The sequence below is a fragment of the Solea solea genome, chromosome 12 (assembly GCF_958295425.1).
Source record: "Solea solea chromosome 12, fSolSol10.1, whole genome shotgun sequence".
NCBI lineage: Eukaryota > Metazoa > Chordata > Actinopteri > Pleuronectiformes > Soleidae > Solea > Solea solea.
Window position 1 is genome coordinate 7,415,156 of NC_081145.1, and position 14,824 is coordinate 7,429,979.

General features: G+C 42.7%; 1 protein-coding gene across 2 annotated transcripts; it reads left to right on the top strand.

The window, feature by feature from the left end:
• Positions 1-551: 551 nt before the first annotated feature.
• Positions 552-6,435, top strand: LOC131470360 (fatty acyl-CoA hydrolase precursor, medium chain-like). 2 transcript variants are annotated; one of them, XM_058646128.1, is made up of 13 exons: positions 552-870; positions 3,030-3,222; positions 3,312-3,453; positions 3,620-3,753; positions 3,895-4,048; positions 4,159-4,263; positions 4,779-4,877; positions 4,999-5,142; positions 5,223-5,300; positions 5,392-5,539; positions 5,638-5,787; positions 5,867-5,939; positions 6,038-6,435. In XM_058646128.1, exons 1-13 carry the CDS (start codon positions 567-569, stop codon positions 6,222-6,224), a joined length of 1,911 nt encoding a protein of 636 aa, XP_058502111.1. In that variant the 5' UTR covers positions 552-566; the 3' UTR covers positions 6,225-6,435. The 2 variants fall into 2 exon arrangements, with proteins under 2 accessions (XP_058502111.1, XP_058502112.1); XM_058646129.1 differs by having other exon boundaries at positions 3,033-3,222.
• The last annotated feature ends 8,389 nt before the right edge of the window (positions 6,436-14,824 follow it).

The window sequence follows — 14,824 nt, forward strand, 5'->3', positions numbered from 1 at the left end:
GATTTTAATGATTCAATTACACCGAAAACAACTGCTTTGCTCATCACTAGTTTGTGTCCCTTGTAAAACCACATCACTGCAGTTTTGTGCAGCCCTGCTATGATGACTCCGGACTCCGCCCACATTGAGTAGGTATAGTAATGGAAAACAACGTGACTGATACCAAACCGAGTAACACTATCAGTTGCAGAGTAGTGCTGCTATCACTGTAAAATGGAAAAGCACCATTAGTAAAAAAATAAATAAAATGGAAAAGCATTAGTGGCGGGCTGCATGAAGTCAATCATGGGGCTGCATATGGCGTAGGGGCCGCATATGGCATACGGGCCACAAGTTTGACACCTCTCTCAAAGAAACAAAATAACCACACGCAACAACACAGCCTGGGGAGTCAAACCATCGTTAGAAAAAAAAAAATCTAATGCTTTTATAAGTCTAATTTAGCTAATTCTTGTATAATTTGTTGTTCTAATTTATCAGACGGAGGGGAAAAGGAAATCGGCCAACGGCAAACAAAGATCTAACTTTGACTTGTGGTGAGAAGAAGGAAACAGTGAGCGCACGGGATGTGTTTCTTTTACGTTGTGGTGCGTGACCATCTACGGTTCAAGTGGCTGGTATTCACTGAATTGCAGAGTCATTCGTGTTCGCTGTGTCGACCTAATACCTACATCGGCAACACCCGCTCACGCGTCATTACAAGTTTCAGATCAGCTCAGGGTCCAAGTTATATAGAGAAACTCCACAGCCTGCGCTTCCTGTTTGCCTGGGCAAAGATCAGAGGGAAGATGGAGTCTTGTGCAAGAGTAACTGCTCTCTTTCTTGTGTCCATGTTATGCCTGTGTGCTGTTGCTGCAGAACTTACTGCAGGTAAGTGAGAAACTAGTTGTATTTGAGCTGTTAAATCTGAAAATCTAACTACCATCACTTCGTGTTTTATTGCACCTTTGTCAACGTTACCTTGCACCCACTTACAGGTCATACTGTTCAGAGGTGAACAATCATTTTCCATGCACTCTACTAAGTTTTAGCGACCAGAAAAGTAACCCAAAATGACCAGAAATAGATAACAGTGAGCCCATTGTCCTCTTCTTTCACCACACACCTGTTCTTCCAGTTTCAGGTAACATTTCCATTGTAATGACACTTTACTCTGCAGAAATTACAGCAGTTATCAGACCTGTACATACTCCGTATGCATGCAGTAATGTAGGGAATGTAAACTAACAAACAAAAAATGATAAAACAGAGTTGCATTGTGCAACTGCCTTCAAGGTTGAGTGAGGTAACCAAACAGTATAAAAGTACACCCTGTTAGTTATTGTTGTACCCATGTACTATTAATCTTTTATTTGTTTATTTGTTTATTTTTTAACTTATTGTGTCAGGACAATTCCTTATTATCTTTTATTGTTTCACATTTGTCATTTTTATTGCATCAACAATGTTAAAAGTACCAGACATCTCCGCCCCATCGTTGTTTTTACTTTTTTGGCATTTTACTGTTATTAGTCATGTTGTTTTACCTCATTAATCTTTAGTACCAAGTGCAAATTGATGTTAAATATGAGTTCAATTATGAACTTGTTAAACTGAACTTAATTGCCTGTAGTTGAACTGAAATGTTTTTTATGTGCTGCTAAAGGCACATCCACTCTCACACTCACATCTATGGTCAATTTAGCATGTCCAATTAACAGCTAAAGGCACATTACCTCATTGCGGACAATACAGTTTAATCATTCATTCATCTTCTACCGCTTTGTCCTCCACATGGGGGTTATTATTACTTTTTAATTTAACCTTTATTAATACAGGTTATCCCATTGAGACACTGGGTCTCATTTTCAAGAGAGACCTGTCACAGGGCTGCTGGTGCCAATCCCAGCTGACATAGGGGCCACCCTGAACAGGTCACCAGTCCATCACAGGGCCACACGGAGACAAACAACCATTCACTCTCATACTCACACCTACGTGCATTTCAGAGTGTCCAATTGACCTCTGCATGTTTTTGGACTGTGGGAGGGAACCGGAGAACCTGGAGAAAACCCACGTACACATGGGGAGAACATGAAAACTCCATGCTGAAAGGCCCTTGTTCCGTGGTCTTCTTGCTGCATAGGCAGAAGCGCTAGGAGCAGATTTGTTTATATAACAGTCAAAATAAGTTTAGTCAGGATAGTTATGAATCAGTTGTGATATATTTTTTACAATTTCCTTTAAACAAGCACACAAGATGATGCTGATATCAGTTTTAATCAAAGGTGAATGATGATAAACAACAGTTAGTAAAAGATTATGTACAGTGCATATATATTCTACTTTTTCTTTAAATATTAATGATTTAGTAGGAAATTCTTCTTCAAATCAAATCAAAATGAAGAAAGGACCCAGGTCTGCAGTATCTATCCTGAGATGCTCTCAGGTCCCACAGCTTTCCTCGGGTTCACAGCTCTCAGTGTGTGACTCACACGGCATGGTACACCCTGGACAGGTCAAAGATACAGAGACAAACAACCATTTACTCTCACACAATTTAGAGTGTCTAATTAACATCTGCATGTTTTTGGACTAGTGGAGCTATTGTAGACCATGTTGGAGGGAGATTTAAAGAGTTTTAGAAACAGCCTGATAAGGACAATCTATTATTGGCAAGAAGAGTTGTTTAAAAATCTACCAAATAGAGGAAAAATTTAACATGAAAGAAATTGTTTGTGTAAAAGATGGGACCATTTGATACCCTATTGTAGCAGCCTTAAAACCCTTTCTCAAAATGAATAATGTGGCTGTACTGTATATACTGTACTGTATTTATTTAGAATTTGGGTTTTAGTTTTTATTTGGGTAACTGATTCCTGGAATCCAATACTGAAAGAACCAGAATGTTTTTAGATGAATGCACTGCTCATCCACTAAATCAATCATAAACATTGCACCACTATTAGTCAGTTACTATATTTTGTTATCTAGTGAAGTCTATAGTGAACTTCCATTGTGGTTCTCACTTGGTCCTAATATCCCGACAGCAGCTGAAGTCCACACAAAGCTCGGAAGTCTGAGAGGTCAGTATGTGAGTGTGAAGGGGAAAGAAACAGGAGTCCATGCCTACCTGGGTGTCCCATTTGCCAAGCCGCCTGTAGGCCCTGCTCTGAGACTGGCTGCACCTCAGCCTGTGGAGGGTTGGGAAGGAGTGAGAGATGCCACCAAGCAACCGCTCATGTACGAAAGATCCATATGCGTAAGCTTTTGAATACAACACATGTAGGAAACTTGTCTTGACTCAGTTATAAAAACATTTCCTTTTTCAGGTGTATTCAGAACAAAGTGTATTTTCTAGATCTGGTGAAAGCTCTTGGTGGGTTTCTCAAAGATATACCAGATGTTTCAGAAGACTGCCTTTACCTCAACATCTACACTCCCGCAAACAGAGCTCCAGATGCTAAGCTTCCAGTAAGAACTCATTGTTAGAGATTTGCGGTGATGTTTGAATAATCATACCCAATTTTGGCAGCAGACAGTCGTTGGATATAGTCAGGTTAATCTTTGTTTGATCGAATTTCTGATGGGGTGACCACAGTTAGTTGCTTTTAAGAAGACTGTTTCTTTACCTTCTCAGGTCATGGTCTGGATCCACGGTGGAGGTTTCACTGCGGGATCAGCCTCAATGTATGATGGCTCTGCCCTGGCTGCTTACCAGGATGTAGTTGTGGTTTTAATACAGTACAGGTTGGGAGTCCTGGGCTTCCTCAGGTAAAACTGTCACAACAAACATGCAAGAATGACTTTCTGCTGCTTGTGGGCTACACCTGAATGAACATTCAACACTGTGTCACATGTAAGAGCTGATGGTAATGTAGTCTGTTTGATTGTCCCTGTATGTGACTGACCCAGCACTGGAGATGAGCACATGTCTGGGAACTATGGATTGTTGGACCAAGTACAAGCTCTGAGGTGGATTCAGGAGCACATTCAAAACTTTGGTGGAGACCCAGATTTGGTGACCATATTTGGGGAGTCTGCTGGTGGAGTGAGCGTGTCTGTCCTGGCAAGCGTCTTATCTGCAGAGACACTGTTTTTGCACTGTTCATCACACAGTTACTTTATGTCACTGCAGAGTTCCCAGAACCTCATTTCTTCTGTTGCTCTCATCAACAGCTTCTCTCACCATTGAGTGATGGCCTGCTCCACCGTGCCATTGCTGAGAGTGGCACTGCTGCAATGGATATTCTTTTAGTTTCTGACCCTCTGCCAACAATGCAGGTTAGTGCTCAATGACCTGGTTCAGATCTGGTCTTAAAATATATTTAAAAAAACACATTCAGAGGTGGTTTTGTAAAACATCTGGTCACATTATTTCGCTTGAGTGAATACAAATCCGTTCTTGGGACACATTAATAAATGTATCCTCAGTTGATCTAAAGCGTGACCTGGACATTCAGTAGAACTTCCCAATTGTGTTTTTTATCACAGTCAGAATCTAAATGGAGAATGATTTTTGTATAGAAAATATGAAAGAAGAAAATGTTATTTGTCAACATAGACTAATCATGAATACATTATTGTCTGTATTTCATTTCCCTCGGAATCAAGGATTGAACTCAGAATCCATAAACATTATGAAGGTGAAAATAGTCCACATAAACTCACTGGAGCAGTCTTTGTTCTGCTGGAGGGTTTGGAGGGAAAAGAGACTAGAAAGCAGTGCTGACATGAAATGCTTTCACATCACAATTTAAAACACAAAACACAATTTGTAAGTTGTCATTTTTTCTCAGACAGTGGCAAACACTTCTGGCTGTAGCCTGGAGAGCACAGAGAAGATGGCCAGCTGCATGAGGAACCTTGATTTGGATTCTATTTTGCCTTTGTTGGAGGTGAAATACTTTTATTCAACTGATGAAGTCTGACTTGAGACTAGTTGAATTTAAGATTGCAATGACGCTGCAAGATTTCCATGAAACAACTGTATTTTTATGTTGCTGTCTTCACTCTCAGGATGTAACATTGAGAGTTTCCGTAACTATGGATGGACACTTACTGACAAAAAGTGTGGATGACCTTCTCACTCAACGTGAACTTCTCTCTGTACCGTTCATGACTGGTGTTAATAATGATGAAGGAGGCTGGATGCTCTGCCAGGTTAGTGCATCAAACTGGATTTTTATTAAAACAATTACACTGAAGAAACTGATATCACTGCATTTATTTTTTTTTCTCAGTATTTTGCTCCACCGAACTGGACAGAGGGGATTGATCAAGAGCTTTTCATCAACGTATTGTCCATGTTTTATCCTGATGTAAGACAGAAACTGCCTTACATTACACTATTACATCTTTATGTTTTTCATAGTTAAACTTGCTCAGACGTTGTATCCGTTTTTTCTCAAGCCCAAAGACGCAAACTTCAGAGATCTGATAGTAGAGGAATATACTGGAAGTGGTGAAGATCGTGTGAAAAATAGAAATGGATTCACTGAGATGGTTGGGGATATGATGTTTACTATACCAGCGATTAAGACTGCTAATGCCCATAGAGGTAATTTAAGACTGTGTTAGGTCGATTTCAAAACCTGCCTTTAATATCCATTGTCATTAACAACATGTACTGTACGACACCCATTTATCTGCTACCAGATGCAGGCGTCCCTGTATACCTGTACGAGTACCAGCATCCTCCCTCATTCCTGCAGGAGTTGAGACCAAGCTTTGTCCGTAGTGACCATGGTGATGAAATATTCATAGTGTTTGGAAGCTGCTTGACAACTACGTATTCCCCACTAGTTGGTAAGAACAAGAGAAAACATGCCGGCTCAGTAGTTTGTGGTGGTTTGAAAAGTGTTAAACCAGACAATCATCATTTCAGATAAATGCTCTGAAGAGGAGGTACAATTAAGCAAAACCATGATGAGCTACTGGGGCAACTTTGCTCGCACGGGGTAGGAACGACGTCTTAATATCCAGTAAGTTTTCATTCACACAGAGATGAAACTAACTTGTTCATAACTGGTGTATGTGTTTGCACACGCTTGTATAGTTCTCCAAATGGGAATGGCCTCGCCTACTGGCCAAAGTATGGAGCAGAAGAAAAGTACCTGGCCATTGGTTTAAAGGAGCAGGTCGTTGCTCAGCACCTGAAGAAGGAGCACTTCATCTTCCTGACTCAGACCATCTCAGAGAAAATGCAACAACATACAGAGAAAAGTGAACACGGCGAACTGTAGACAACTCATCTCTACATTTTCATCCACATCAATTTGGATAGAGAGAGGTTTCTTTTTTTAAATCAACTGAAAAAGGCACGTGTTGTACTAATTTAAACCTTAACCTTCAGTATCGCATACTGCACATCTGTGAAAGATCAATGTAATGAGTGCGACGTGATTGCTGAAACTGACTGTGTCTGGATTTTAATAATAAATCATCAAATTTGAACCTGTTCAGTAGTTTGGTTAAATACACTTGATTAGCTTGTCCACCATGTTGGCTTCTCTGTATCACAGGGCTGTTGTGTAAGATGAAACTGTTAAGACTACTATCAAAGTTCAACTGTGGCACGATAATCAGAGTAGGGGATTATTTGAGCATGGCAGCAATGTGATACACACACAAACCTTAGAAAAAGAACTCGACAAAAATATTACTTTCAGATTTATTTTTTTTATTACTGAGAAGATTCCTTAGGCTGGAAAGCTCCCTGAAATCTGGTGTGAGCAGTTTACTAGGTTAAACTTAAGAAGAAAAAAAAGTCAAGCTTATGGCATTAACAAACACCCTTTAAAGGCAAATCACTCAAAAGCACTCGAGCACTACTCCACTTGACTCGACTCAACTCGGTTTGGTATCAGGCATGTCGTTTTCCATTAATTCATAGTACCTCCTCAACGTGGACCTGGTGGTCATAGCACGGCTGCACGAAACTGCTGTAACGTTGTTTTATATGCGACACACTCTCTTCAGCCACCAACACAGGAACATCTGCACCGCGTCAATAGACCAAGGTTTATTGTTTGACTCTTGTGTCTGACGTCGCACTCATGACTCTTCCAGTGACGACACTCTGACCATTCAAACTCGGGAGAAACTCACAGAGTAGTAGAGTGCTGTCATCGACTAGTATATGGTAGTAGTACCAGTTAAAAATGGTAAGCCATAGATATGTATGTGCGTCCGACTCCTCACTGGTGACAATTGCGTCTCAGCCAATTGTGACCAGGTTATGGTCCGGTTTTGTAGATCAGTTAAAAATCCTGAAAACATGCGTTAGTCGCCAACATTTAGCAAGACAATGTATAAAATCTCAAAGGACGACGTGACAAGAGAGTTGAAACTTGTACGCTGTTTATTGAGGTCATATGAAGTCGGGTAAAACTGAAAGTAAAATACAATGCCCTCATGAGCACTAGACAACAGCAGCAATGAACACACTGTATCACATGACAGGATATTAGCTGTGAGCATAGCCTTATGCTAAACATACTTTACAGTATAATTCGAAACAATAACATAAATGTCTAATGTTCAGCAACACTATCTGACAACAATAATAACACTTGCCAAGCGAATACGCACCGACAATGCTGTTAAAGACCCACTTTATCATGAGCAGAACAAAATGCAGCAGCTCTGACCATGCCTTGATTCAGCTGAGGGCTCTCACTGATGACATCATCAAAGAACGACACATCTTCAGGCAGCTCTCACAGTCGCCAGTAGGTGGCAGCAACAGACTTCTTTTCAACAAGTTTCCCACATTTAACCATTCAACTGTCTTAAAATACACAGTGATAACCGAACACTCCCCGTCTGAAACCGGGAGGTTTCACTACTTGACACGACAACTAAAACACAATTTTCAGTTATCCGGACGAATCAACAAAACCATCTGGTTGACAGGTCTAATGTAGAAGTTCGGTCCATTCTTTTTGATGACTTTCACTTGTACTTTCCGCACCCTTCCATCCTTGCTGGGCTACACATCTGTGATAATGCCAAGGGGCCAGTCGTTCCTCTTGCATTGATCATCTCTGAGAAGCACCACACTTCCTTTCTTCAGACTTGGCTGGTCGGATATCCATTTTCTGCGAGTCTGCAGTGTTGAGAGATACTGCTGGCGCCAAACTTTGGACTCTGTGCCATTGCTGCTTGAGTCAGTCTTTGTCCCCAAAGTCTGCAATGGGAGCAGGGCAAGGGCCTGTTTTCTGGTTCAGCAGTGAAGCAGGCTTGAGAACGAAAGGATCCGTAGAATCTGTAGAGACAGGTACCAGAGGGCGGTTGTTCACGATAGCAGTAACCTCTGCTAGAAAGGTCGTCAACACTTCCTGTGTCAGCTTGGAAGACACCATTTGAAGTAGCATAGAATCCAGAATGCGCCGTGTGATGCCAATCATCCTCTCCCATACTCCCCCCATGTGAGATGAGTGTGGAGTGTTGAAAGTCCAGACACATCCACGTTCGGAAAGGAATTGTTCGACTGGCCTTTCATCCACATTCAAGGGGATTCCCAAGTCTTTGGAGGCTCCGATGAAATTAGTCCCCCTGTCAGACCGTATCTGCTTCACAGGTCCTCGGATCGCCAGAAATCTTCTAAATGCATTTCTGAAGCTTGAGGAGTCGAGAGACTCGATAACTTCAATGTGAATAGCTCTGATGCATAAGCAGGTGAATATGACTGCCCATCGTTTACTCTCAGCATGGCCTCCTCTTGTGTGTCGTGCTGACACGGACTAGGGTCCAAACATATCCATGCCAACGTTTGTGAAGGGTGGTTCCATGGTGAGTCTGTCCTGGGGAAGATTTGACATCTTTTGAACCTCACACTTTCCTCTGAGCTTTTGACAAGTGACACATTCAACTTGCTCACACATCTCTTCCCTCCAACAATCCAAAATCCAGCTGATCGGATGGCCCCCTCGGTGAAGTGACGTCCCTGATGCTGTGTTTGCTCATGAAAGTGATGCACCAAGAGAGAGGCCACGTGGTGGCGTCCGGGTAAGATGAACGGTCTCTTTTCATCGGGTCCCAAATCTGCTTCAGAAAGACGGCCTCCAACTCTCAACAATCCATCTGTGTCGATGAAAGGATCCAGAGACCAAAGTGGACTGGTCTTAGGAATGTTGGTTTCTGATGCCAGGCACTTAAACTCCTTGTCATACGCTTCATGTTGCACAGTCTTGATGATGACTTGGGATGGTGTGCTCTGGGCGTGGCGGGAGCTTGGCTTTACTTGAGACTAAACCAACATGGATCTATCCTTCCTCATCCATGGTTCTCAAATAGGCGACTGCAGCTATTCCCTTCTCTGAAGCATCTGAGAAGACGCAGAGCTCTGTGTGCTTTGCTGCAGATAACGATGCAGACGTGTAAGGCAGAGGGATGTTTAAGATCTGTAGCTCATGCAGAGAATCTCTCCAGTTGTCCTACAACTTCTCCTTCTCCACAGGCAGAAGTGTCTACTCTGATGTGTCTGCGGTCAGCTCTCAAAGAAGTGATTTCCCTTGAATTGTCACAGGGTAAATGGTTTCCTCTCACTTTGGACATGATAAGAGTTTAAGTCCCAGTGTAACCCAAGGCTGCGTTGCATGGGCAGACTTTCAGAGGCAAGGTCGAGAGCCTTCAAGTCAGTGGCACGGTCTTCACACGGAAAAGCATCCATCACATCCTTACTGTTTGAAGCCAGCTTGTGTAGTCAAAGGTCAGAACAAGCCAACATGTCCTGTGTCCTCTTGAGTAAGCTGATGGTCGCCTCTGGTGTTGGAAGAGATTTCAGCCCGTCATCCACGTAGAAGTCACGGACCACAAACTGCCTTGCATCCTCTCCATACTCAGTAAATAGCCACTGCAGGGGAGGGGCTATTACCGAAGACATGAACATTCATTCGGAACTCCACAATCTCTTTGTTGGGGTCATTGTCTTGAAACCAAAGGAACCTGAGAAAGTTCCGATCCTCAGGGCGTACCAGGAAACAATGAAACATTTGCTGAATGTCCACAGTGAAGGCGATTGCCTCTCTCCGGAACCGAAGAAGGACACCTATCAGGGTGTTGTTGAGGTCTGGACAGTCAGTGACACACCTTTGTGCTGCGCACTAGAGTCAAAGACGACCCTTATGTAGGGCTTTTTGGGTGATAAACGCCAAAGCAGGGTAAGTACCAATACTCTTCATCAGGTTGCAGTGGAGGAGCCTTCTCAGCATGTCCGTTCTGAAAGATGTTTTTCATAAATGAGATGAATTGTTCCTTCATTTCAGGTTTTCTCCTGAAGGACCGTTGCAGTGACATGAGGCGTTCGAATGCCTGTGTGCGGTTATCAGGGGGACGTGACCGCTGAGTTTTGAAGGGGAGAGGTGCTACCCAGCTGTTCCCTTCATCCATGTTAACTTCTTTGTATCATAACATTCATGAACAGCATGTCCTCGATCGAGGGGGCCTCTGTGTCATCTTCTTTTGTTGTCTGAAACACATCACTGTCCATGATGTCACGTGCCTCGCTAAAAAAGAGTGTGCGAAAGGGGACTTGGTGTGGACTCCTCTTTGCCATATCTCTCTTTCACGATGAAACCATTGGGGCATGGCTGGAAGATAGAGGGCCTTCCATTTCTCAGTATGTCTGTGTAGTAAGAGCTAACCAAAGTTGGTTTGTGAGCATCTCCCATACACACATTGCCGACAATCACCCATCCCAGATCCAACTTTTGGGCGTAGGGTGCATCTTGTGGGCCGTTGATCTGTCTTCGGACCTTGTGAGCTCTGATGATGTCTCTTCCTAATAAGAGCATAATTTATGCTTGTGGATCGAGCGAAGGAATATGCTTTGCAATGTGTCTCAGGCAGTGTTGGGAACGTTACTTTAAAAAAGTAATTAGTTATAGTTACTCACTACTTGTTCCAAAAAGTAACTGAGTTAGTAACTGAATTACTCTACAATAAAAGTAACTTGTTACCAGGGAAAGTAACTATTTGCGTTACTGTTAAAAAAAAGTTTCTATATGTCAAAGAATTTGGATTTTTTTTGTAGTTTTCACAAGTCAGTTGAAATGAGTAGAACAGACAGATGTTTGTACATAACTTTCTATATTTATCTTTGTAAGAAACAGTTACACCATATAAAGTGCATTTAACTCCAGCAAATTAAATCAAACTCTCTCAACCTGAGACAACAAAAGTAAACTTTTAAACAACAAAGAAGTGTGTTTAGCTCTGTAGTCTTATTCTTAATTAAATAAATCAAACTCTCAATCATCTGTGTTTTTGGCAACTAACTTTGTAGATGCGTGTGCCATTGTGAGATGCTTCATTAAATTAGAATTGCTTACAACGGATGTCGACAAAGTTTTTGCTCCGGGACATAATGTACACATTACATGTACGTTCTTGCCTTTGATCACAATGAACTTGAAGAAGTGATTTTATCGCCACAAACAATGAAAATGCCAACTTTACATCGGAGTCCTGACTCGCCCTCTCTGCTGCTTCATCGATTCTTTGTTTATCTGTGTGTGTGCGTGTGGCGCGTATGCTGGAATGCGTGAAACGTGACTCTGCCTTGGTCAATCATAATCGCTTACCTCGTTATTAACCCGCCTCCTCACTAGCTGTGAGCCAGGGGTGCGTTGGGATTACACAGTTTATTCAATCAATGCATAGAAACGCACCGCATTTTACGTCCAGTAACGTTAACGGCGCTGTAACGACGGGAAAAGTAATTAGTTAGATTACCCCGTTACTGAAAATATAACGCCGTTACCTAACGCCGTTTAAAGGAATGGCGTTAGGTAACGGCGTTATATTTATTTTTTCCAAACACTGGTCACAGGTGGGCGTGGTTTAATGCATCGGGCGTTGGTATTTCTGAGCGGTTATCTGGTATCTCATTGCATTCAATCAGTGTTGGTAAAGAGAGTGCAACAGTGCCGTCCATGGACTCTACAATGAATCCGCACGCTTGTCTGCCTTCTGTTTCCACTGTCCCTGTGCACGTCTTCAGGGAGTATGGAGTGGGACAGCTTGAAATGTGAAATAGATCAAAGAACTCTGAACGTGCAAGTGATCTGTTGCTTTGATCATCCAATATAGTGTACATTTTGACTGCAGCCTCAGGATGACCAGCTGGATACACCTTTACGAGGGATATTTTAGAGCAGGAGCGTCCTGAAGTGTCCTTTCCACAGACCTCGGTGCACGTGGTTGAGACTGCAGGCTCCCTTGGATCACTGTCTCTCTCTCCGCCGTTCTATGAACCAGGGGTTTGTGGTTGGTGCGACCATGGTGCAGGGCCGGGATGCAGTAGAGAAACAGGTGTCATGCTTCCACACTCTGTGCAGTTGATTTCCTCTGTACAGTTCTTTGCGAGGTGTACAGCCTTGCAGCACTTATAGCAAATCCCTTGTTGCTTTAAGAATCCTTTTCTTTCTTCAATTGGTTTCTCTCTAAGCCCGCGACATTTTGGTAGAGGGTGGGGCTTATTGTGCAGTGGGCATTGTTTGGCTGGATCCTCTGTTATAGTTGACTTGTATGATCCAGAGCTTTTAACAAACATAGGTGACGCACTGTAGGGGCTCGGTGATGATTCAGCCGAAACTCTTGTCTTAAGCACAGCAACAGCTCTTTGGCCATCAGGTCTGTTTATTTGTCTTTGATAGGAAGGAGTTTCATTACTCAGGGCTGTGAGTGTGAAGCCAGGGTCATTTCGCATTTTGGCTTGTTGACACACAATGTCTACAAAGAAGCTGAATGGTGGATAAGGGACCTCGTACTCTTCTTTGTACTTGAACCCTAATGTTAACCATCTCTCCTGCAGGTAGAATGGCAGTTTCTGTATCACAGGATTAACACCGCGAGGTGTGTCGAGGTAACTTAGGCCGACTAAGTCTCCATCTTCTTTAGCAGCTTGAATCTCCATCAATAGATCTCCAAGTTCTCTTAGTTTTTTCACCTCTTTACTTTGTATTTTGGGAAAACTTTCCAGTCTTCTGACATAAGAGCTTTCAACGACCTCAGAAACACCTTGATTTTCATCAATCTGGGATTGCCATGTCTCATTTTGGTTGTGGGTGGCACTGTGTGGTGTGTGACAAAACATCCTATTTGGGGCAAGACCACTATAATCAAATATTGGCTGCTGCTCAGTGTAACGAGGACATGGTTCCATTTTGGGGATTGAGTCTCTGTAAAACTTTGCCTGGAACATGAGAGGTTCTTTAATATCCTTTCGATTGACTGAGTTTTGTGTTGGAATGTAATTCTGTTGAGGAGGTAAGTTGTTTCCTGCTGATTCCGGGCTGAGAGGTGATAGGAGGTGATGTGTTTGTACACTGAGTCATTACATATTCCCTTGTGCGTGTTGTTGGGTCATCATCAGCTGGAACATTCAATTGGCTCTGAGTATCACGTTTGGCATCTTGAATTATTGCTGCCTCCAAAATCTCTGCTTTTGCTGTTGCAGCTGCCGCCTTTTTTCAATACGCAGCTTATAAAATGACGCTTCCAAGCATATTTTCTGTAATTGTGCTGTAGCTTCTACTTCGGCTCTTTGTAGTTTTAATTGTCTTTCTTTTTCTGCAAAGGCTGCTTCAGCTTTGGCTGCATCGGCTTCTGCTCGTGCTTGTGCAGCAGCTACTCTGCTGGCTGATGAGCATTTAGAATGCCGAGATGAGTATCAAGCATTTGAACGTGTCCTCAATGAGCTCTCTGATGATGATTTCCCTGACATTGTGTCGTTAGGTGAAATACTTCCTTACTTGTTCAACTGTGTTGGGCTTGCTTCTGTAGAATAGCTGTCCTGCAGCTCTGTTCAGTCTTCCAGACGTTGTAGGTCCACCGAAGGGCTGTCGTTTACTGTACTGTCCCCTGCCTCTAACGCCTTGCTAGAGTCGACAGTCAGAATAAACTCCTCTCCAAAGGACGACGTGACAAGAGAGTTGAAACTTGTACGCTCTTTATTGAGGTCATATGGAGTCGGGTAAAACGGAAAGTAAAATACAATGAGCACCTCATGAGCACTTGACAACAGCAGCAATGAACACACTGTATCACATGACAGGATATTAGCTGTGAGCATAGCCTTATGCTAAACATTACATGTCATTTAGCAGACGCTTTTATCCAAAACGACTTACAATGGAATTGAGTACAATCAGCCAGGGGTGTAATCGAACTTGCGACCTTGATGTCTTTCGCACACAGAGTAGGGTCTTAACCACTGAGCCACTCCACCCCAAACATACTTCACAGTATTATTCCAAACAATAACATAAATGTCTAATGTTCAGCAACACTGTCTGACAACAATAATAACACTTGCCAAGCGAATACGCACCGACAATGCCGTTAAAGACCCACTTTATCATGAGCAGAACAAAATGCAGCAGCTCTGACCATGCCTTGATTCAGCTGAGGGCTCTCACTGATGACATCATCAAAGAACGCCACATCTTCAGGCAGCTCTCACAGTCGCCAGTAGGTGGCAGCAACGGACTTCTTTTCAACAAGTTTCCCACATTTAACCATTCAACTGTCTTAAAATACACAGTGATAACAGAACAAAGGTATAGTAATGGAAAACAACGTGACTGATACCAAACCGAGTAACAGTATCAGTTGCAGAGTAGTGCTGCTATCACTGTAAAATGGAAAAGCACCATTAGTAAAAAATAAATAAATAATGGAAAAGCATTAGTGCGGGCTGCATGAAGTCAATCATGGGGCCGCATATGGCATACGGGCCACGAGTTTGACACCTCTCTCAAAGAAACAAAATAACCACAAGGTATACACTGCATCTTTAAGTGCATGTCACCGCAGACGCAACAGCACAGCCTGGGGA